General features: G+C 42.2%; 2 protein-coding genes across 2 annotated transcripts in view; one reads left to right on the top strand and one right to left on the bottom strand.

Moving 5' to 3' along the window:
• Positions 1-1,703: 1,703 nt before the first annotated feature.
• GNS (glucosamine (N-acetyl)-6-sulfatase) lies at positions 1,704-21,947 on the bottom strand. The gene is made up of 14 exons (XM_058022760.1): positions 21,795-21,947; positions 21,217-21,276; positions 20,358-20,564; positions 19,135-19,200; positions 18,780-18,878; positions 16,334-16,501; positions 12,778-12,860; positions 11,316-11,434; positions 10,597-10,700; positions 10,153-10,254; positions 8,844-8,951; positions 8,066-8,176; positions 6,079-6,239; positions 1,704-5,284 (listed from the first exon to the last, which is right to left on the bottom strand). The coding sequence occupies exons 1-14, from the start codon at positions 21,945-21,947 to the stop codon at positions 5,209-5,211; spliced, it is 1,617 nt and encodes a 538-aa protein (XP_057878743.1). The 3' UTR covers positions 1,704-5,208.
• A 1,029-nt stretch (positions 21,948-22,976) lies between these two features.
• The window catches only part of TBC1D30 (TBC1 domain family member 30), a 52,420-nt gene continuing 51,079 nt past the window's right edge, over positions 22,977-24,317 (top strand). The window contains exon 1 of the mRNA XM_058022023.1: positions 22,977-23,232. Coding sequence (XP_057878006.1) covers positions 22,977-23,232 — 256 coding nt within the window. The remainder of the gene's footprint in view (positions 23,233-24,317) is intronic.

Genomic DNA, 24,317 nt, shown 5'->3' with positions numbered 1-24,317 from the left:
CTGAAACACTTTTGTGAGGTTTTTGCCTTGGTAATTTGAACACTTCAAAAGCAGAGGAGAAAAACAGCTAAGCAGGTGTCCAGTAAAAAATGTAGCATGCCCTGTAGTGTCAGACTTATATGTTTTTGGTATTATTTTAAAACATCACAGCTAAGCAAAACCACAACACACAGGTTTTTTGCTTAGGATTTTCATGTTGTAAGAGAAGATCTCTATGTTCTTGGTTTGGATCAGTCATTGTAATATTTTCCTTTCATCTACTGCCCATTTTAGTTAGCTGATAACAGAAGCTAACTTCTGTCCTGACAGAAGACTCGGGACCAAGGTAGCTCATGTGAACTCTGCTGGTGCTTTCACTGATTTTCATCAACAGCATGAGAATATCCCCATGAATCTTTAGTCTCATCCTTGATGCCTTTGCTCAACCCACAGGAATCTACAAAGTCATTCTTGCCAAGCAAGAGTCATGCAGCTGGCTTTTCCCTAGAACTTGCACAGGAAAAATGAGGAAGTGGGTGATTCAGTTGAGTTTTATGAAGTCCCTCTTATTCCTGTTTTTAGAAAATGGGTGGATTTCGGCAGCTGGAGTAAGTTCAAACAACTTCTAACACCTTGAGAAAGCAGATTACTCTCAGATTTGTGAGCAATTACTGGACCACAGCTCTAAACACAGTCTGGTAGATATTATCAAAATACTGACAGCTGAATCTGACTACAGCAACATCTGGAAAGGAATAGATTAGCACTGCCCTTTCTTTCTAATCATGGAATTCCCTTGCTCCTTCTTTTTCTAAAACAGGTGCTTCCTTTAGCCTCATAACAGCAATTTTCTTCACAAATGTGGCTTGTTCTTAGAAATTAATGACAAGAAGATGTGGCAAGCTTCCATGACTGATGGTAGTGTCACTTGGGCTGTCAGTGATGGGAATGTCTAATACAGAGCTGCCCTTTCTTGTGGTGCTACAGTAAACTTTATAGTTTTCATAAGCTGGAACATCAAAAGAAAGCAAGCAATGTGCAGGCAGCCATTAAATATTTTTGTCTGCTTAATGGAATACTGCTACCTCCCTGCTGAAGGAGAAATGAAACTGATACCACGTGGTTAAGCAGAACTACAAATAAAATGCAGAAATACATGTTTTAACAGCTTGTGAAAGCCTCAGACTTGAACAGGTTAAAGGTGTACCAAGTCACCACCTTCTACAGTTCAGGAAATGTATGTAGTATTTTTAAACAGAATCATCCAACAAACTCAGCTCTGTAACAGGGATTGAGGTGAAGAAGTAGCATGTATCTTACTGCTAGTCACAGTTCCCATTTTGGAAAAAGCCTCACAAGGGATTTCAGTCTTCCTCTTTCCTGGGGCAGAACATATTACTCTTAATTATGAACAGCAGTTTCTCCATTGTGCTCTCTGTTTTCCATCTCTTCAACTACACCAGTTTCCAAGGAAATGCAAGCAAGTACAGGTTCTATTTCACTTTGTTCTCTCACCTCAGGGTTTCTTCCTGGGGTAAAGTAGTCAGGTGGTGTCCAGCTACACGCTAATAAGATTGCCTGTGGCCATATAAAGTAGCCCATTATAGGCAGGAGGCAGTAAAGCAGAGGCTTTTAAGGGCTTATAAAATAGGAATTCAGCCATTACACACATGACACAGCTTATTCCTGTAGGAAAGTTTGACTCAAGCTCAGTGACAAAGATAGGAAGTTTGATAGGCAGTTTATTTTTTCTTTCTTCAAAAGTGCAGCAGTGAACAGGGTCCTCTGGAAGGGCACTTTCTAATCAGATGTTCAAAACAGCAGAAATATACTCACAACATGCTACAGCAAAGTATGCTCACATACAGAGAGACATACAAAGATAATTCATTTTAATTGAATCACAATAAATGACAGCTGTATCATTATGTTCATACACTGTAATCAGCTTGATGAATCAGTCTCACATTTAACTTGATTGAAAAGGTATTATACCTGCTTTGGGTGTGTGTTTCCATGTACATGTTCCTGCTACAGCTTCATTCCCCAGAATGAAAAAGCCCAGTGTTCTGGGCCCACACTGGGTAAGCAGGTAGTGGCTGTATTCACTTATGCTGAGGTGATGATAATGAATGTTGGTTTGATTTATGGTAGCATAAGGAAGTTATTAATTGTATTTCTCCCTGTATAGTATCTACTTTACCAGATCAGATCATTAAAAAAAACACAGCTCTGCTTTTGATAATAATGGTTTTTTAAAAAAGTAAAAAACATGATCACATTTTATTTAAACTCAACTCTGTACCAGTAAGGCCCTTTATTTAAAACTCTGTACATTTAACATGAATGCCTCCCATGACCAGGTATAGATGCAGCCGTGGTCAAATAACACATGAAAGGGAAAATCAGAAAGACCATTTAGTTTTCAAATAACTTAGTTGGGAATTAGATCTGGATAAGAGTCAAAGATCCTTCATAGTGGTTTTTTTAATTATCAAGGATAAGAATTAACACTGTTCATTTGTGGCTGTAAAAATACTCAGAATTAACTGCTTTATGGCAACAGACACAAGTGATAAAGTGCTCTAAAAGCAATGGAAGGCAGGCAGCTCTTGGTTCCTGTTCTTCCTTTAACTACATGCTTAACAATTTTCAAGACTTTATCAGAAGTGGGAGTGAATCAAATATTCTCCTAACCCACTAAGTAAGGACTGATTAATTTAATTCTGAATTTCAGTTGAATAGAACATTTACTACCTAGGCCAGAATTCAGGTATAGTGTGGTTCTCTGACAGTGAGTGTGTTAAATTACTGAGCCTTGCAATGAAATGCTTTACAGGTATGTGCAGACAGCAAGAGGATTAATTTGGGTAAAACATCTGGTCACTCCTACTGAATAATCTGCATCAATTCTGTCAGCTTCCATTTTACTAATTAGGCAAAAAATAAATTAATTCAAAAGAACATGTCCTTGTTAGGGCTTAAAATCACTTTAAGAAAAGACTGTCTTAGAGTTACATTTCTGTACTCATAACAAAGTTTTTTTTCTAATAAGGAGCAACAAAATGCACATTACTTGCACTGAAACTTAAGCAGAAACTTGATGTAGGACCCAGATTTGATAGGACTGATGAGGGTTTAATGTGCAGCAGCCCATGTATTTCACACTAGCCTCCACACAGCTACCAAAAGGAAGTTTAAACAAAGAACAGGTCTGAATTGCTAGAATTCTCCAAGCAAAACACTACCTACATGAGCTCAGTAAGAAAACCCTTGGGAGCATGAAGACAACTTTGGTTTGGTCGCTAGAGACAAAACAGTGTATAAAGGATACTGATGGCCAATACTAAAGCTTGAGAAACAAAAAGCAGGATAAAGCTACAGTTGTAGTTGAGAGAAAAAAAAAGTCCTGAGTTTTTGAAAGCATGTAAGGAGTCTGACTATCCAAAACCCTCTGCATTTATACAGATGCATGCCTCAGCTGAAACATTACCTTTCAAGCTTTTTTTTTTTTCTTCCAAATATTTGGTCACTTCTGAGAGATTTCAAACAAAAGTTCTGTAAAAATCAAACCTGTAGACCACCACAGAAGTTTGCAATTCTAAGCTACATTAAGGACTTCTGTGCCTCAGAACTAAAAGCCAAGAAAATTCAACTTATTTTATTGTAGCATTGCTTGTATCCAGTTGGTGGATCTGCACACTGGGGTATGCTTCTTCACAGTTTTGAGTCATACTTTGTTGCCTACTTAATGATTATTTAAAATAATCATGCTCTCTACAGGGGTAAGAGATGTGAAATAACTGAACACTAAATAGTTTTGCTACAGTCTGTTTGATAAGGGAATGATTATCATGCCTGAAAACAGAGTTGATTTGCCCACAAGCAACACAACTTGTCTTGCAGAAGATCCATAATTCAGTGTTTCCAGATGGTGTTTTGCCAGTGAATCTATACAGAAGTTACATGGTAATGCAAGTTTATGTGTTTTTCAAGATTTAGAAAGATACTGAAGTTTGGGTGCACATGATGGCTGCATTTCAGATAAGCCTAATCAGAAGGCTGAAGAGACATCACCCTTTTGGAGGGAAACCAAGTGACTTCTGCCATGCAGACCTTTGGTGTGAAGGCCACTTTTTGAAGGTTCCAAGTAGTTAGGTCTCAATCAAAAAGCAACACTCTATGAAGCATTTAAACTGCCTAAAATAGCTCTTAGCCTAATGTCTAGTGAGCAATGATTCTATGATTTATTTTTACCTAGTTGCTTTCAAAATAATTTACCTTCAAGAATCTAATCAACATAAGAAGTTAGACAATTCAAGACATTTGGAGGTTAGAAACAGATCACCTCTACTGCAGTACCCTGGTTGTTGGATTTTGTTTATTTTAGTATTACTTCTGTTTGTGTATTAAAACAGACTGAAGAGTTAGCTCAAAGCACAGGCACACTTACTTGAATTCTTGTTAGTATCAACAGTCTCTTAACTCACTAGGAAGTCAGTCTAAAACCCTAAAAGGTTTTTCAGTAGTACACAGTAACCCAGCCTAGCATTTAAAACCAGGAGACTGAAATTACATTCTTGCTTGCAAGCTACCAAAGCTGTCCTACAAAATTCATTGGTCTCATCTCAAAGTGGTCTCATTGAAAGAGACTATTTAGTAGATGGATTTTAATTCTGTACAAGACACTTGCTACTCAGATCCTACACTTTTGACTAATGCCCTCCCTACTCTTTTGGGCTAGGTTGCTATTGTCCTTAACAGCCTGGAGCTCAATACAGGAAACCTATAATTAAGCACAGATTTTAAGAAGGTCTGTGACACTGAACATGGGTGAGCATTACTGTGCAATAGCACCTGCCTATCTAACCTGACTCAAATACACATTTACTTAATTTTTAGAACAAAATAAACTGTTCAGCTTCATAGACATAGGTTCACCTCTGTGCCTGTGATATGAAAAGGTAATTGAAAGACAAAGGTGGTAATCAACGATCTGAGCAAGACTGATTAGCTGTATCTAACAATTTACAGTTAGAGTTCAGCTGTAAAATATATATATTGCACAAGGCAACCAGCTAAAGACAAGGGGTTTCCTTCCAAACAGGGTTTGAAAAGCCCATTAGAAGTCTTCCAGCTGTAATCAGCGAAAGTTAACAGAGACAGACCTGCTGCAGTCACTGGAGGAACTGGTTTGTGGGAGCCCATTGCAAAAGGCCCTTCAGGGTTTTACAAGAACTGTGCAGAAAACCTCCGAGCCCGCAGGCCGTGATTGCTGAACATGAGCCGTGGGTCAAACCTGTACCTGCAGAGAGGAACAGACAGAGTCAGGGTCAGCTGCTGGGCTTGCAGGGACCAGCACTTCCACAGGGCTTGGTGCTGGAAGAGCTCTGCTGCAAGGCTATGGGAGAAGCTGCTTCCTCAGCAGTACACAGCAGCGCTATTACAACAGATAAACTGTAACAACATGCAACCAAAAGCTACGTCTCCAAGGAAATAAATCCTAGCTACAATGTACGGGCATCAAGCATTCAGGAGCTACATTCTAACAGAAAGCATTGCTGTCCCAAATGACAAACTTACGCAGCACTTTAAGGACACTATAAGGACATTTTAAATACTGCTTTAAAAAGCTCTGGTGCAAATGACCAGTGACTGAGTTTTGAGGCACGAAGTGCTATTTACTTCCAACAGGTAATACAGACAGCTCAGGTCCTGCAGGAAAACATTCCTGCATACAGCATCTCTAGGAACAATCAGAGCTAGTACTTGGAAAATATCTGCCTACAGGAACCAGCAGAACTTTTCCTGGTTTGCAGACAAACCTGAGGTCAGTCTCTTGACTATTCAAAATAGTTAAAGTGTACAATTGTGCTAAGTCAACAATGTCTGACAACATTAAAGTACTAGTATCAAATCATCAAAGTTATACATGGTAAGCTAAAATATAGATTAACCATTAAAAAATAGCAGCATCAAGAAAACATCTCTATTGAAAAGCCAGTATGTACATCACAAAAACCCTCTCTAAAGGCTGAATTTAAAAACTCCATAGTTATATTTCAAAGTGTTACAGCAATGAAGTGTTACACTGCTTACCCTGGATCGAAGACACCCGGTGTGCGGCAGGTTGCTCCTGAGCAGGACTGCAGCATCATTAGTCGATAGTTCATCTTCTCTAGAATTTCTTGATCAATTGTTTTAGCAATGTTATTGATCTGGTGTGGATCTGCAGTCAAGTTATACACTTCCACAAACACCTGTAGAAGAAAGTTCCTGCACTGTATTAAGTCCTGAATGCTAATTAACAGACACATTATTTGGGAAGAATGCTTTATGGCAGCACACAGTCTCAGATGTTAGTCTGAACTCTGCTGCAGCAGCCCCACACATAAGCTGTGTTCAGCCATGCAGCTGCCTGGTCAAAGACAGGACAGTGTGCAAGCAAAGTTTTGCTGTAGCACAGTTTTGTTGGAAAAGTTTTTATTTTCACCTAAAGTACTCACCTGCCACAGCAGATTCTTTTCCAACATTTTCTTATGACTGTAAGACTACAGTAAGAGGCCTTGCCTAAGCTGGCAGTCTTTTCACTAATGGATGTCAAAACAACTTTATTTCATGACCACCACATCAACATTCTATACTCATTAGCTACTTAGAGCTATCATACCAAGACAGGTGTCTTAACTTCTTCATGTACAAAATGGCTGAATACAAGAATGCTACAGCCTCAAACAGAAAAGATTTATTCTGTGTGCATGTACTTTGAGTTTTGTCTGGAGGATTTTAGGGCAGACTTGTTTTTTGGTACATTAACTCTCTAGACACTTCTGTGGGACAAATACTGGTCAACAGTATCTCAAGAATTTAGCTGTGGTTTTGTCTGTGCTAGAGTAGGAGGCCTGACTGCAGATGATACTGATAAAAACTGGCTGAGTTGTGTCTGACTCTGACAAAGACATATCAGACAGACTTTGGCCTTTTTCTTACAAGGTTCACAGCAAGGTTATAGAAGCCACATTGTTGCACCTTTCCCATGCTGTTGGTGTTATTCCACCTAGTTCAGGTATGCAGTCACCCAAAAATGCCACAGCCATACATTCTTAGTAGAAAAATCCCAAAGTGACATGAAGAGTACTATTGAGTCAACTTTGGAGACTACTTTTACAAAGAAATCCATGAGACTTGTTTAACTTGATCATCATTGTTAGAAAGGGGAAAACTGAAGTTCAGGGTCTGCTAATTTATATTTTGGTTTCCTGTACAGCTTTTGACACTTACTGCAAAAACATCTTGTGGGAGCTCCTCCCCTGGCTTAAGCTGCTCATTGTAGACTAACATACAACATGTTGTGTGGTACATGTTACTGGGCATACCTGCTGTTCATGCAGTGCCTGCACAGCTGCTGCCAGCACAGTTTGTTAGATCTGTGACCCAGCTGCCTCAAGCCCCACATGCTTGTTGGAGCAGCTGTGTGCAAACAAGCACAACTCAACATCAGCCCCGTGACACACCACCTTTTGTACATACAGCACGTGCTCCCACAGAGAAACCTGAGCAGCCTCTGAAGGGGGGACGTTGTGTCCCTTACACCCAAACTACTCGAGATAAGGTCAGAGACCTTTCCCACAGTTGTAACTTCACCACTATTCTTGCCAGACAAACAAGGAAATAATAGGTAAGAAATTATTAACCTGGAATTTCAGGTCTTTCCAAGTAAAAGAGTTGAACACTGTACCTCTGCTGTGTTTATGGTATAAGAAAATATTTGTTGCTTAAAAGAGACTGCTACATGGAGCTAGGCTAAGAGAGAGAACTGAAACCAGCCCAGCACAGCTCCCTGTGAGGCTGTTAGGTGATACCAGAAGGTGATAATCACAGTTTAGGCCTCACTCCCCTCCCACGCCCTTTTTCCCCCTTCTTCCCAAAACCCTGTAGTTCAACTACAGTTTTGGTCAAACATTCACAATAGGAGATAAGTGTTTGAGTGTTTATCCTGCAAGCAATGGCAGTCAGCCTTGAGAGCTGATAAGAGTGCGGACAGAGCCAGGCTGTGCACAGCTGACATGTAGTCAGACAGACTTACCTCCCGGTCATCAAACTCACAGTACTGCAGGTCCCAGGCAGCTGACAGGGTCCTGACACAGGCGTACGTGTTGTTATAGGAATCCTCACACACACAGTCTGGGAAGCAGTGCTGTGAGGCAAGCAGCAAACGAAAACTTCAGGGCAGAAGATGAACTTTTCCTAGAGTCTGTACCAGCTCATGCTAACTGCAGCTAGCATGAACACCCAGATCTTAATTTAGCACGTGCAAATTTCCACTGGGGATTTTAAGCAAAAACTCAGTGTTGTTATTAAACTCACCATGACTAAGTGCATTTTGTCTGGGAAACAAATGTACATACACAGGAGAGAACAGCACAACACACTACTGAAGACAGCACCAATGGGATGCTTTACTTTAGTAAAGCAAAGCAAACTGCTTCAATTTAGAGAGTAACTAGTGACTTAATAATCACAAACAAGAATTGTGCAATTGTGCAGGTACTGAAAGTTTAGAAAGAACATTATGTCATTGTCACACACTTGACTTAAGCCCACACCTTCATGCATCAGTCTCCAGCCCTGAGGCTCCATAGATTCCCACTGAAAGGGTTTTTGTGATCTCTCTGGTCATATGGACATGCCAGTTCCACATGGCTGGACATCTCCTTCCAATTGTGAAATGCTGCACGGGAGCTACAGAGCTGGCTCCTACTTACCAACACACTGGGAGCTTCCATGCAGAACCAGGTTAGCCCACACAAACAGGTTTAATTCAGCAGCTAGTCCCTAATATTGACAGATCTTGTCTTACTTACTGTGACTCCAGGTCCTAGGCCAGGACAGGTAGGATCACTGCCATTGTATCCTTCTCCTTGGTACTCCACCAAGAAGTCTGATCTCCACGTGACATTTTTGTCTCCTCTCTACAAGAGGTTAACACAACTTAGTATCTACTGTAATGTGAAATAGAAAAAATTCTCCATGCTTGGAATAACACTAACACTGTCCACTGCTTACTAGGCAGTATCAGTCCTAAATAATTAGCTTTAGGTTAGAAGGTCTTGTGTAACTGAAAGACAGGGATTAAACCAAAAATATTAGTACACCTTCCTGTGAGGGATTAAAATACTATCTTCAATTTGTAAAGATCATGCAGTAATACCAAGTAGGAGCCACATGACCAAATACTACTATCCTACAGACAAGATCCCTGCAACAAGGCTGTTTCCCTTTGATTTGTATCACATTACCACAACAGATGGAAAAAAGATACCCTTGGCAAAAAACCAACCAAGCAAAAAAAGAAACAGCTTTAAGAAACAACTAGGTTTTAAGCTGGTCTATTTGTAGCTGCATTTTAAAAGACAGAGGAAGATGAAAGTTTACAGTTAATATACAGCACCACCACAGGCATATGCAGCAAAACATGAGTTTCAAATTTGATTCCACCAGAGTTTAGAACAGGTGCCTTTTACCTGCTTCTGTCTAAAGAACAGCTTAAGGTTTGGATACAAGGTTTAAAGAGCAAAGCACCGTTTGAAGTCTGGATGATCTTTCCAAGCTTACTTTCCAAGTAATCTGCCTTCAATTTATAGACTAAATTTAATTAAAACTAAACAGATCACCTGCAAGCAGCTTTATTTAAATAGGCTTCTGCTCACCTATTAAAAAGGTCAAGTTTACTTTATAAAACCACATGCACTCTTCTAGAGTTTGGCAGGAAACACCAGTTCTACTGAAAATGGAGTCAAACCAAAGATTTAATGAGAACAGTCTGTTTTTCTCCTATTCCTATGCTGAGAAAAGCTAAGGAAAAGGGGAAGGAGAATGCAAGATGGAAACAAAACACAGGCTTCAAAACAGGAATTATTACAAATGTGAGAATTATCCAAAGGATGACACAACTTTCTATTAGAATATGACCATAAAGTTTTAGCACTTATGAAAATATATCTGCATTGAAACATACCTACTTTTTTTACTCAGCTATGAGCATCCCACTTGAAAACAACATCAAAGGAAGAATTGGGTTATGAAACAACCTAATCTATCAAAGGAATTAGCAGTGACTTTGAAGAATTACCCCTGCAAGAACTACAGGTTACTACCCCTGTCCCTACTTACCAACAGTGGCAACAGTGACATCCCATCCATCTGGGTCTTATTCAAGTCATATCCCGCAATATCCAGAATAGTGGGACCCAAATCAATATTTGCAACAAGCATCTGCAGGATGAGAAGAATTTAACTTCAGAAGTTCAAAACCTATTTTAAACACTACCTAATTTCATTTTTATGGGCTAATGAACCCTGTAACATTGAAAAGCAGTGGTAGGGAATTTGGAAAGTGAGTTCAAAATTAGTTTGCTTTTGTGGCCTTCAATGGCTTTATTTGATTCAAGGAGGAACAGACAGCTTTTTTGTGAGGAGGCCTTTGCACTTTCTTCCACTCTGTGTACTTCATTTTATGGATATATATGTATGCAGGGCAACAAATTAGCAGCTGAAGTGGTAACTGTGAAACAACATTAAAAATAAATCTCTACTGGGATTTCACTTTTTTCTTACCTTGTTTGTCTGATTTGGTTTTATCCCTGGTCCTCGAACAAGCAATGGAACTTTGATATCAAACTCATAGAGCTGCCGTTTGTCTATTGGCAAGGAAAACTGGCCTAAACAAGAGAAGATGGAAAAGTTAAATGGCTTTTTGATGACATTATCAGCCTTGTGTTCCTGTAGTGTGGTTTGGGTTGGAAGGGACCTTACAAAGATCATCTAGTTCCACCCCCTCTGTTATGGGCACATTATTACCACCAGCCCATTTTTAAAGAAGAGAGGTTGTTAACCTGAACTATATTAATAAATTGGAGGACAGCAGAGATAACTTCAAAGTATAAGCCATATCTTACAAAGCTTAACAGCTTAGATACTGCACTTGTACAACACGATACAGAGCAGTCTTTGACATATTTTTACTGGATAACCCTCTTATACCAACTCTTCCAAAAGAACACAGAGACCCTTCCTTTATTTCTGTCCTAATTTTATGCATACCAGGATACACTGGTAGAAATTAATGCTGAAATCCACAACCAAAAAACCCCCAAAAAATAACAATAAAATCCCAAACACCCCACACTGCAACCCCAGATTGTTTCGCAATTCAAATCAATACTTCTGACATCTACAACTTTCCACAGCTGCTGTTCCCATTTTCTGAAGTGGTCATGAGAGTGAAAGGTTATGCAATTCCTCTACAAATAAGCAGTAAGCAGTGAAAATCTTACCAGTGTGGTAGCCATTGTCTGATGTGTAAAAGATGTATGTGTTGTCTAACTCTCCATTCACTTCCAATTTCTTCACGAGTTTCTCTATCAGGTCATCTACTGACAGCAGAGTTTGCCACCTATACAGAAACAAAGTACTTCACATTTGAGTGTGAACAATTTGGAATAACCCTGACTGCAAGTAGGACACTTATACCCTGCTTCCAGTCAGCAGCATATGCACTGTAAGTGAATTATTTTGTTTACAAATTCTGAAAACAAGCTTCATAGACTACTACACTATTTTAAAAGCTGCAATAAAGATAGAAATACAATGTTTGTCCTCAGTTCTTTTTGATTTCTGTAGTGTCTGTGAAAGACATCAAAATGCTGATTACTCCTTATCTGGGCACAGTGAAGACCAACCTTGAAGTATCATAGTGACAAAAAGTCAGTTATCTCCTGCAAGGTCAATTGTTATTAGTTCTTTATATGTAGTTTAATATTAAAATGAAAATCAACCACGAATTTTGTTGTCTTTATGGGATCCTTTCTGCTTGAAAACTGTACCAGCTGTTTTGTACTACTCATGTAATGTTAGGGTCCATTATTTCAGTGTATCTAAAGCCTTCAACTTCTACAAGTTCTTTTCATTTTCATGGGATTTGCTGCTAAGAAAAGTGATTGCTTCCACCACTCTCTACAGACTAGTATCAGGCTGAATTAAGTACAGCTATTCAAATCTTGGATTCTGCTGTTTCTCAGCTTAAAATGCTGCTGCATAATTTTCACCTTCATGCTTTATAAAGCAAAAGTCTGAAAAATCTTGGGTTTCCATCTCCAAAGTCACAAGATAATGCCTGGTAACAGCTCAAAACGAAGATCAACACTTTAGGTAATGTTTGTTTCAAAACATTTAAAGAAAGCATCTGTGGTGCAAACAAATACCCTTGCTCTTTATTAAAAAAGGGAACAAGTCATGTCTGCACATTATTCACCACATCCCCTTTATAAAAAGGAATCTAGCACCTCGCCTGGCCAGTCAGGCATTCCCACATACAGACTGAGAGACAAGATTAATAAATCAGATTAGCTGGCAGACAGATCAACTACATTTGATGTACATCATGCAAGAAACTGGAATTAAGTGAAGTAGAAGGTAAGGCCATTTTTAAATAAAACCCTGTGGTGGACTGAAAGAAAAGCAATAGAGAGCTCAGGTGCAATTGGTCTTTTTTGTGACAAATAATGGCAGCATTTGTGAACATGGTATTTCTGAAGCCAAAGTTTATTTGCAAAATGTAAACAAAGTCATGAGGTCTTCTGAGACAAGTGCCAGAGAACTATTAGGGGTAATGTGATATCAACTGTTACTTGAGGTAATCTGATATCAATTGTCAAACTTACTACAACTTTTTTTAAAAATCCACACCTTATAAATTCTGATTAGAAACCTTAAGCAACAGGTAAGAAAAATTCTTACCGCTTTCTGTAAGCATCATCAAGAAACTGTATTGAAGAGTTGCTCATTGGAGTCTTTGCTTGTCGAATTAACCAGTGCTTGTTCTAAAAAAAACCCAAATAAAACAACAAAGATTAGAGTATGGGAGAAGTATCAGGTTTTAAACCTTTCTTAGAGTAATTACAAAAACAATTCCTGTGAAAAAGTCAGGCAATGCTATCAAACTGACCTGACTTCGGTTTTCCCTGTTGGTTCATGTAAAAACTAACTTTCAAGATTAAGATACAGTACAGCTCCATTATGCTTAGCCCTTGATGTGAAGAAAACAAATGTGGATCTTTTCAAAGCAGTTCAGGGAAGAAAACTGTGAAAGGATCTAGGGAAGCTCTCTCAGAGGTAAAAGTGTGATCGTGTAAGACAGATCTGAGGAAAACAATATGAAGCATTGAGCATCATTGTAAGATTGGACTTGGTTGTCAGAAGTGAGGTACTTTTGGGACCAAAATTGGTGAGCATCTCAACAGGTAGCAAGGTGGGCAAAAGCTCCTGCACCCAAAGCAATTAAAATTACCCAAGTTATAAACAGGTGAGTTAAAATATCTAACAGTGCCACTATCAGACTGCCTTGGCAGTCTAAGAAATCAGGGCTGGTAACTACTGAATGAAACAGAACATTATTTTATTTAGATTTTGAATGCAAAACAAGAGCATTTCTTTAGCTGCAGCATCATGGATTCTTCCAGATGTATTCCCAACTTTTAGAAACTGCTCCTTTCTTTCTTTCCTCACCTACACCCCCCAAAGTAATGGAGATGAAGTAATTCATATAAAAAGTGATACTTCCACACTGAAGGACTAGTCTGAGCTGGGTCACCTGCTGTACAAATACATGGGAAGGTCTGTTGTGAACAACCTGAAAGTTAGTATTAGTGGGGATCAGAACAAAGAGAACAGTCATGTCAGGGCAGCTTTACATTTTTCATTTAGTAGGTCAGAGATGACCCACTCATCACCCTCAGCTTAAGGCTGTATTTAGGTGGTCACTCCTCTGTGTAGAGCCTCTTGTTATGCAATTTCCCTCCTGTCACAAGCAAATGACTGAAGGGCTCAGGCTTTAGGGACTCACAACAAAGTGACTCATATAAGTTCCCTGTTTTCTGCTCTTGACTACCGAAGGAAAGATTTTTGGCATGGAGACTTAATACTGCATCCAGTTTACTTTAATCTGCTGCATTCAGCTGTTTCTTTTATAGGAGTTGTAAAACAATTCTCTGGAGAGACACAGTTGATCTCAGCTGAGAGAGGAAAAGGTAAGGAAATACAGCACAAATCCTACCTTCAGCTAAGCAGAAGTTCTTCAGAGAACAAAGGAGCTGGCAACATCACCAGTGCACCAGCTCCCTTCACAAGGGCTATGCTTAGGAGAGGAGCTTCATAAAGCACAACCACACAGGTAGCCCAGGCAGGATAAGCAACCTAGTGCAGCAGAATCCTCCTCTTGGAGTATTTTATTCTTCTTACCTTTCTCTGAAGCTTCAAAAACTTCACACAGCACTCCACACCTTTGTGGATTTCAATAAACTTCACACTTACTCAGAGTTCTCAAATCTGCTTCCCTGTCACGTCTCTTTCAGCACTTATATACAAAGCAATCCACCAATCCTGCAGCCTCCCTAAGCTCCATTCTTGGAGAAATTTTAGGAGACTGAGACAATATACAGTGTGTTGCAAGAATCAGAACACAACTGTACTTTGATGCAGGAAAAGCAAGGCCTGCAAGAGAGATACCCAACACATATCTTGAACAACTTCTCTTTTAGAACAGCTTAGATAAAACTCATCTGGTCTATTAATAATTCTGCTTGGGAATCCAAGCTGCTGATCATTTCTTACCATTTCTAGCTGAGGATCCAAAGCAGAAGTTAAACTCAGACTCTGACCAGTGACATATACAAGAGTTTAATTCCTACTTTCCATGCTGAGATTCTGCCTAAATGGTTCCTCTTAGTAGCTCTTGCCCACATCCAGTACAAGGAAGTGGGGCAACATTTCTTTAGGAGTCAAGACTAATCCAACACTGTCAAGCAAGCATTACAACATTGGTGAGGGTCTGAGCCTATTTCCATGTTTACTGCTACTGTAGGAATCATGCTTGCCCTAGAGAACAGTACAGCTCTAGAAAACACTGAAGTTCCAAGAAGATTTAGGCTTCAAGGCCACAACGCTGCCAGCTGCAGAAACACACATTAGCTGTGTCTAGGAAGGAAGGTAATGCTAGTCTGTACCTCCAGTAAAACTGCTGTATCCACAGATACCAACTGCCAAACATTAAGTCCAGCATTTTGTTCTGTGTTATACAGACACAGGCAGAGCTTTTACATCACAAAAGGGAACTCCACAGTGCATATTTTGCTAGCTGCTGACTTCACTGGTCAAGTTATTTCTAAATCATTACTTTAAAAGCACTTTATTACAGTAATGGAGTCTTAAGACAAAATCTGGAATCCCTTTATGGAAGGAAAAAAACCTCAATCTGATTCCCACTCTCTAGTTCGAAATGAAAAAGATTGGGCTAAAATATTCGTTATTGCCTGCAGCCCTTTTCTGTCCTTTCATTCATGTTTTTCTATCATACTGATGAGCACATGGTCATTTTGCAAGCTAGAGTCCTCAGCTAAAAACAAGTCTCATTCTGTACTACAGGAGTCACAGTGATCTGAGGTATGACTGGGCTCCTGATAGGCATTTAGGCAACATTATCTCAGTCTTAAGATAAGAAGCAAATCTTGAAGCTAAACAAATGAACACTGAACAGGAATGTGTTCTATATTTTAAATTACTTGAATCAAAAATACAAAACTTCTGTAAGTTTTCACCAAATTAACTGCTTGAGAAGTTCACACACTGGCAGAGTAAGTTGCAGCAGATTAGTCTGAACTAGACCGTATCTGGCCATATTTGCCAGCAGTAGAAGGTACTGCCCTGTCACAAGGATGTCTGAATTTGTAACACTAGGTTATTTTAGCAAACAAGTTCTCAAAGCACTCACTAACCCTGGGCCCTATGGTTCATGATTCCAGAGTCCTCTGATTAACCTGACATGCTCCCACCTTGGGGAAGCTTTGCCATGAGCTCAAGGAATGGACTGCCCCCATCCATAAGCAGATGTGCGAAAGAAGAAAGGGCTCTTGCCATTTTTCACCCAAGCCTTTCAGTAGCACATTACCTATGCCTGCCCCTGAATATACCAAGAGCAATCCTAATCAATTTTTAAGAGCTTCAAAAGAGTCTAGAAACAGGTCACAGAATTCACTTTTTGTCTTTATCAATCATAATTCCATTGTACTACCATATCACTTTTGCCACTATGTTGTTTTTTTACAAGACATTAGCGTGCAAATATCTCAAAGTCACAACAAACTTATCTGACCCTGACACACACCGATTTAACACGACTGAACAACCAGTAAGTAGTCACAGTACTCGCCTATTCTAATCTAACATGCAAGTCAGGGCCACTGCCTTCTGCTCTCACAAACTAGAATAAAGCCACACAGGTTCTTGCTAGTTAGCTTACCTTGCCATGAATATTAAAATTGCTGTTTCTTGGTGCACTGACATTCTGAAAGCTCTTTGTATACTGTGGAGCAGGTGTCCAAGGGGAGTGCGGTGCTGGGGTTGCAATCATCATAAAGAAGGGCTCAAAATTAGATTTGTACTCCAAGAAGTCCAGTGACATGTTGGCCTGTGAACAGTGTTGTTTGAGAAGAAAAGTCATGTCTCAGAGGAAAAGAGCAACTCTTTGACAAATCCAAACTAGACATTCATAACTTAGAGCTCGGTAATACTGCAAACATTTAAACTACTTCAAAAACTTACTGCTTGCTCACCTACTGCTGTCTAGAACAGCAGTTCATAATAAAAATAACCCCAAGTGGCTCATGTGAAACAAATCATTTTTCTCACATCTTCAAATGACTTTCTACTTCAGACCCTTGCATGAATTAGACCTGGAAAGCTCATCGGAAGTTTGGGCCTATTCCAAGTACAACAAAATCCACCCATACTCTGGTTTAATCAAGTAAAATCACAGCTTTCTTCAACACAGTCCAAATCTGAGACTTTAGGATGCCATCTCCCATCTGACAGATCCCAGTTTAAGAGCTTCGGCTTTCTTGAGAAACAGCAATAGTTCTGAAAAAAAAATAAATTCAGCCCCACTGTTTATAGCCTATGCTCATTCTACAGCAAGCTGCAAGATTACAAGGGTTGAAAACAGGAGGTCTGGTGAAGAACAGTGCCAAAATGCACTCACATCACTGTACTTTCATTTTTGTTTCAGCCTATACACAATTTCAAGGAGCAAGTCAAAAGAAATTGCAAGTTCCATTTTCACTTCCCCAGGTCAGCCTTTAAAATTACAGCTTCTATTACTTGTAGATGAGTTCTTCAGTATTCAAATCTTGCAACATTTTTTTTCCTGCCTGATTAGTACCCCATTTTGGATAACCTTTTCTTTCTCTAGGAAAAAAGCAATACACCAGGAATTCCCCTCTTCCTTCCTTCTAAATTTAGCATCTAAGCAACAAGGGCTCAACTTCAGTTATACGTCAGCAGAGTCAAGGAAGGATAAGAACCATTCAGAAACTCACAGCGTGGCCAACTTTGATTTCATTAAGAGCTTAAACAGCAACATGTGAGAAGTGCAGTAAAAAGATTCAGGTGTTTGGGTGCTTAATACCAGACTCAAATACCCAGGTGCCCTTATACAAGAAAGCTTGAGCATCACAACAGAGGAACTTTGCATAAGCAATTTATTCCTATGCACTGCCCAGCAAATGAATTGAACACTGTCTCTGGAATGCTGGTTACATGTTTGGTAACTACAGGAAGAAAGTAACACACTGAAAATTGTGATACACTGCTGTATCAATAGGTAACATACCACAAACAAGCAGTTTATGCAACAATGACCTGCTGGACAAAATGCTTATGAGCTGCTGAAGGATCAAAAAAACCCAGTACAATGCCTGTAATAGGATAGTCTCACTTCTGGCTTATCAATTCCAATCTAGCTTTAGACAATGTAAATCTAAATTTAATCAGACAGCTGTTCAGAACCCTAAGAAACATCAATCAGTGCTGTTGCTAGTAAGCAGCTGTCTATATCTGAGCCCCCAGTGGAATTAAACTCCTCAGGATGCCAATGAAACACTACAAGACTGGAGGAGGAGATGTATCTAGAGAAGCGTTTCAGTGAGTTTTACTATACACTGTAACCAGTACCAACTGTACACTGTAACAGCACATCAAATTGTGACTCCTGCTTGGCAGATGGGGGGACAATCCCCCCTCCCCCCAGCCCCTTGCCAAACAGGGCCTTAAGAGAGCTAAAGTAACTCTTCCATCCTTCCTTAAAGGATCTGACATCTTTGTTACCTGCCTTTATTTTATGCAGATAAAGAGGCTAAAACCTCCCCTGATGAGCTACACATTGCCCTCAGATACTAAGAAGGACTGATTAAGCTTTAATATTTACAATATTTACAACTTATCAGACTGATGGAGTTGGAGACCACAAGATACTAACACATCATAATACCTAAGAAACAAAACACGGTGTGAAGTTTATTTTTACATGCTTCCTACTGAAATCCTGGCCCAGTTAATCTGTTACAGAAGTTGCATATTATAATGAAACCTATCCTTGTATAAAGTAATTTAAATCTCTGCCTACCTGTTTCTCCTGCAGCACAGCAGTCAGTATTAACTCCTCAGTGAGGCTATTGGCTAGCAAATGGCTGGAACCCCTTTCCTCTGCACAGCTCAAACATAAGCCTGTCATTTTTAAATATACTCGGTCTTGCTTTGCTGATAAATGCCATGCACCCTCACAACAGTACAATTGTCCATTTGTAAATTAATACAGCCTAAGAAATTATCTCAGCCTTTCCCAAGTCCCCAACATGAGGCATTATTTAGTCATAAGCAGTTTCTGTACCACACAGTGCAAAATTTCTTACCAGTACATCCGTCAGATAATCTACACTGTAGTTCTCACCATGCCTTCGTGCTTTGCCATTTACTGAGAGAGTATAGTTGTAGTACTTTGAATTTTTCTCCTGTGAAAAAGTGAGAGATACTTATTCAAAGCAACATGTACATTGATTACTTGAAATAACCCAAATTAATTGCCCCAGAGCATTTGTCAAATAGATTATGAGCATCTGCCATAAGGACACTGCAAAAATTCTCAGAAGTGGTCTCCACCAACAAAACTGGTTTTAGGGCTATCTCAAAGATAGAACATGAGTTGGATTATAAAGCAACTAAAATGAAGTTGTTAAATAAAAAAAAAAAAAAGAAAAAGTCACATACCAAAGCGTACCAAAAACTCCATCCAGGAGGGACATGACCTACTCCCCCTGCATCTTCTGCTCCATACTGAAAAAAGAGAGAACATGACTCACAGTTTCAATTATGATGAATCAAAGCTAGACATTATGTTTCATATTCATGTGCTTTATTCAACACCATGTCAAGCCAAATTCAATTTCAGAATCTGGAAAACCACATATATATGCATATAAAAACACATGGAGGGCCTATTAAAGAAACCAGGGTTCAATAACCAGACAGTAACTGAAAACTTAGCAATCATCAGTAAAATTTAAATGTTACTCCCTGCTCCATTCTGCATGTGAAAACATGCAGAAATCCTGGAGAACATAGTGTACATATCAAATAATGAGCAGTGATCAAAACATCCATGTGACAAGACACTTGCAGGCTTTGTGATAACAGTTCACAAGACACTAAAGAGAATTCCACACAGACCAACAGCTTCCTTCATCCTCCCCCAGGAGGGGTAGGAACTTCAAGTAATGTCACTTCAGTGCCAAATAATCTACAACAACTAGCCTTTAAGATAGCAAAATAGGGAAAGTAGCTGCTGAGTCAGTGCCAAACTCAAAACAGAGGGTGCCTTAGAGCAACACAAGGGGTTTTCTCAGGGCAGCCCTCTCCAATCTACATGGCTCCCCTAATTGCAGGCATGAGAGACTCTGCTGAGTCAAGGGATGCTCAGAGGAAGCCAGCTGAGTTTCCCTTCCCCTTGCTGCCTCAGGAACATCAGCAGACACAAATCCGTGTGTGCTGTGAAGATTCATGTTCCATTGCTTTATTGTGAAGATTCATGTCCCATTGCTTTATTATGAAGATTCATGTTCCATTGCTTTATTGTGAAGATTCATGTCCCATTGCTTTATTATGAAGATTCATGTTCCACTGCTTTATTATGAAGATTCATGTCCCATTGCTTTATTATACCACCGTTTTCCAGCATGAGATGCAAAGCAAACATGCTGTTAAGAACCCTGTAGCTCATACAGCTCCTAATCCAATTTCATCACACAAGAGGAACACACAGCCTTACAGCTTTCAGTGCTGAATTTTACATCTTACTATGAACTCCTAGAAACTATATCCTAGTTCAAAAGACAAAAAACCTAAAGCACACATATACAAGTGAACATTTGCCTCAGTGAACACTTGACTCTTACAACAAACCACAAAAAAACAAAAAAAAAAACCCCAAATACCTCATTTAAGTACTTTCCAGCAAAGAATGTTTGATAACCACACATAGCTTTGAGCAGTGCTGGGAAGGTGTATGGTTCTTGAATCTTCTGCCACAACTTGCTGCTACAGTTCCCTTCCAGAGTGTTATTGACGACATGATGGTTATGTGGATATTTTCCTGTTAGAATGCTAGCTCGACTGGGACAGCAAAGTGCACTGGGGACATACTGGAAAAACAGAATGAGGAGATTTAAGACTTGGATAGTAAAACAATTTCATGCCAAAATTTACAGTTTTTAAATATCAGCTAACAGGTTGATTAATATATTAAACAGTCAAACCTACTTCTTTCTGGACACCCAGAATTATATCTTCAGTATTTTCACTAGTAAAAAACTGCACATGAAACCAGTTTCAGGCCTCTGTAGCACATGCCCTTCAACTTCTCACCACCAGACTGGACATGGTTTTCTTTAAGGCAAGAACCCACTAAAATACTGATTGTTGACTCACTCCATTATTTTAGCCGTGGAGGTACACTAGAATAGGAAAAGAGTGAAGTAACTTTTCATTGTGCATGAAGCTGATGAAAGTTTTGAGCAGCTTCTTTTAATATTCAGACCACGCAGTTTTACTTTACAGATTAAGGAAGTGAGTACAAGTGCTTTCAGAAAGTGAAACTACAGATTTTGAACATCCCCTTAAGTTATATTCATTTGAGACCTAAAAGTAGGTAGCAATTGAGTTTTAAAAACCTCACATCCATATCTACAGGTTTCATAAAGCTGATAGCATTTTTTAAGATCTCAGATGACCTATGATACAAAATACATAAACGCACACGCCTCAGAAGTTCAGAGCGTTCATGCAAACACTTACTGCATTTACGAAGGTTATTCCCATCTGGGCAATAAGAGCGTTAGTCTTCTTTAGGGGGGTCTGAAAGGAAAGCACCAAAAAGGTATCAGCTAAAAATGCAAGGATGCCAGGTGAAGCCAGGGACTTGAAGCAGGCTGCCTGGAAAAAGGCCCAACACTACAGGTTTTAGGAACAACCCCGGCAAGACACTAAGAGTGCCCTTTCCTTCTCGCTAGGGCCTGGCGCGGCCACAGCGATTGCACAAGCGGGCCCAAGTGTGAAGTGTTTACGGGAATACCTATCTGCAGCGGCTGTTCCAGGGAGGCCCCGGCCCCCGAGCCCCGCGGCCCCGCAGAGCGGCTCATCCCACCCGTGCCAGCCCCGCCGCGACGCTCCTTCCGCGGGGCTCTCGGCCCGAGGCCGCAGCGAGCCCCTGCCCGGCTCCGGGCTGGGCCCAGCGCGACCCCGAGCGACCCTCGCCCACACCGCGCCCGCCGTGCTCGGTCTCGCCGTCCGACAGCCCGGTACGCGACCCGGGCGGGCGGCGAGCCCCCCTCGCCACACAGCCGCCAGCCCCGCGCCCCCCGCCGCAGGGTTACCATGCCGCCCAGGCAGACGTCCTGGTCATCGGTGAGGATAAGCACCACGTTGGGCCTCCGCGCCTGCCGGACTGCCCGCGCCGGGCCGAGCAGCAGCAGCGCGGCCAGCGGCAGCGCCCGGAGCAGCGCAGCGGGGGACATGGCGGGGGACATGGCGGGGGACATGGCGGGGCCGGGCGGGTCGGGGCCGCCACAGGCGCGGAGCGGCCGCGGAGCCGGAGCAGCAGCAGCGCGCGGGCCCGCCCCGCCCCCGGCATATGACCCGGGAGCGCGGGGGGCGGGGTCACGTGGCCCGGGCGGCAGCCGCGGCCCCGCCCCAAGCCCCGCCCCCGCGCGGAGGCGCTTCCCGAGCGTGAGCGCCGCCGAGGGCTGGGGAAACACCTGCGGGAGGCGCGCTGGCAGGGTACGGGCAGCTCCTCTGGGCCGGAGAACGGGCATCTCAGCCGAGCCATAGGGCCAGAGGCAACGGGCTGAGACTGATGCACAGGAAGTTCCACCTGAATATGAGGAAGAATTTCTTTACTGTGCTGGTGACTGTGCACTGGAACAGGTTGCCCAAAGAGGTTGTGGAGTCTCGCTCACTGCAGACACAGAAGAACTGGCGGGACGCAGTCCTGTGCAATGTGCTCCGGATAACCCTGCCTGAGCAGGGAGGTTGGAGCACTCAGCCTTACCCATTCTGTGATTCTGCCCATTCCTGAGCTGAATTAGTCGCGGTTTTTACGCCTGTGGCCAGGCCTCCCTGCACCGCCACCGGTGCCGCAGCCGGAGCCCGGCTCTGGCGGCCGTGCGGACCCCGCCATCCGCTCCGGGTTGCAGGCGGTGTCGCGGGGACCGGCCGCAGCGCAGGTACTGAATTACTGCCAAAACCGGGCCGCCCCTCCAGCGGGGGAGCAGGAGCAGGACGGCGGTGAGCTCCGCCGCACGGTGCACGGGTACCGCGCCAGGTGTCACCGCGCCCGGTGTCACCGCCCCGAGGCGGAGCGCGGTCCCGCCCCTCGGCAGGTGCAGCGCCCCCGCCCCGGCCGCTACCACGGTGCGCGGGGAGGGAGCGGAGCCGGGCGCGGCGCTCCCGCCTGGGCTCTCCGGGCCGCTTCCCCTTCCCCTTCCCCTGCCCGCCCCTCCCCGGCGTGCGACCGTGGGACGCGCCGAGCCCGGAACCCGGCGGCGGCGGCGCGGAAGATGGATGCGGCGGAGGCCGGCGCGGGCGGCAGGGCGGGCAGCAGCGCCGACAGCCTGGCCGAGGAAGAGGAGGAGGAGGAGGACGAGGCGGGTCCCGGCAGCGGCCGGTCCAGCCGCACCTCGTCGCTGGTGAGCGGGCTGCTGACCGAGCTGTACAGCGCCGCCGAGGCGGCCGTGCCCTCGGGCAGCGCCCGCTCCCGCGGCCTCCGGGAGCTGCAGCAGCGGCAGAGCCAGGTCAAGTACCTGCGGCTGAAAGGTACAGCCCGCCGGGTACCCCTGCGCCTCGCTTTTCCTCTGGGCCTGCCAGGCTGTCCTGCCCGAAGATGCCCTCCGTGCCTGCCGCACGTGTCTATGTGTGTATATATGCCCATTTCCCGGCTTTCTGCATGGCCGTGGCTCCCAGCGGCTTCCCACGTGCTGTTAGCTGAGAGCTCAATTAGACTAGGGCCTCCTGTGCTGTTCGCCCCTCTTTTGTTTCAGGTGCCCTGGGAGCCGAATTAGGGTCGTCTGCTGCTAGTTCCTGTGACAGACTGCCTAAGCTTTTGTGTTTCTGCCAGTTTGGTGCTTTTCCTCACTTACAGTAAATAATAAATGTCCGGTTTCTCTCTTTTCTCTCTTTTCTCTCTTTTCTCTCTTTTCTCTCTTTTCTCTCTTTTCTCTCTTTTCTCTCTTTCACTCAGTCCTTATTTTCTGAATCTAGAAGAGATGCTACACACAGAGTATCATAAGAGTTTTTCTCAGAACGTTTTAGTTCTACTGGACATAAACTAAACTGGAGAACTGTAAAGCTTATTTGGAGGTCGGCCTGCCTTCTGACAAAAAAAAAAAAAAAAAAAGGAGTGTAATGAAGAATGTAAATGCTGGAGTCAGTCAGAATCTAAATGAATTTTTAAAAGAATTCTTCTGAAAATTAGGTAGTCTCAACAGTGCATGTTTGTAAAAGACTGAGACGTGCAACTCCAAGCAGATCCAATGAAGAGGAAAAGAGAACAAAGGCCTCTTGTCTCCTGATGTTTAATCGCTTTTGCTTTTGATGAGGAAAAAACCCAAGAGGTGACTAAATATGCCTGTTTTTCAGAGCTGGACAAACAGCTATCTGCTTCCGTGTTTGGCTTCTTAATGAGATGACACGCCTTCTGATGTTACTAGGATGTAGCTCAAGTTCTTCTGTGGTCCCTTTGGCAACCTGCAACTCAACAGGAAATTTTCTTGTTCAGAAATATATTTTGTGGTGTTTCAACTCATTCATTTTGCCATTTTTAGAGGCACAGCTAAGTGGCACAAGAAAAGAGTAAAACTCACCAGACAACTCTGGTGGTGGCTGTATAAATTAGTTAGTAC

The sequence above is a fragment of the Melospiza georgiana genome, chromosome 4, assembly GCF_028018845.1.
Source record: "Melospiza georgiana isolate bMelGeo1 chromosome 4, bMelGeo1.pri, whole genome shotgun sequence".
Taxonomy (NCBI): Eukaryota; Metazoa; Chordata; class Aves; order Passeriformes; family Passerellidae; genus Melospiza; species Melospiza georgiana.
This window is presented reverse-complemented; position numbering and strand designations above follow the sequence as displayed.

What these genes read in the sequence shown, in the direction of transcription:
- GNS (XM_058022760.1), bottom strand. Translation starts at nt 21,947, where the DNA reads ATGTCCCCCGCCATGTCCCCCGCTGCGCTGCTCCGGGCGCTGCCGCTG. An exon ending in GGAGTTTTTGGTACGCTTTG is followed by an intron (nt 18,879 to 19,134) that starts GTATGTGACTTT and finishes ACTTTTTCACAG; the next exon opens with GAGAAAAATTCAAAGTACTA. An exon ending in ATTTTAATATTCATGGCAAG is followed by an intron (nt 12,861 to 16,333) that starts GTAAGCTAACTA and finishes GGTTTTTTTTAG; the next exon opens with AACAAGCACTGGTTAATTCG.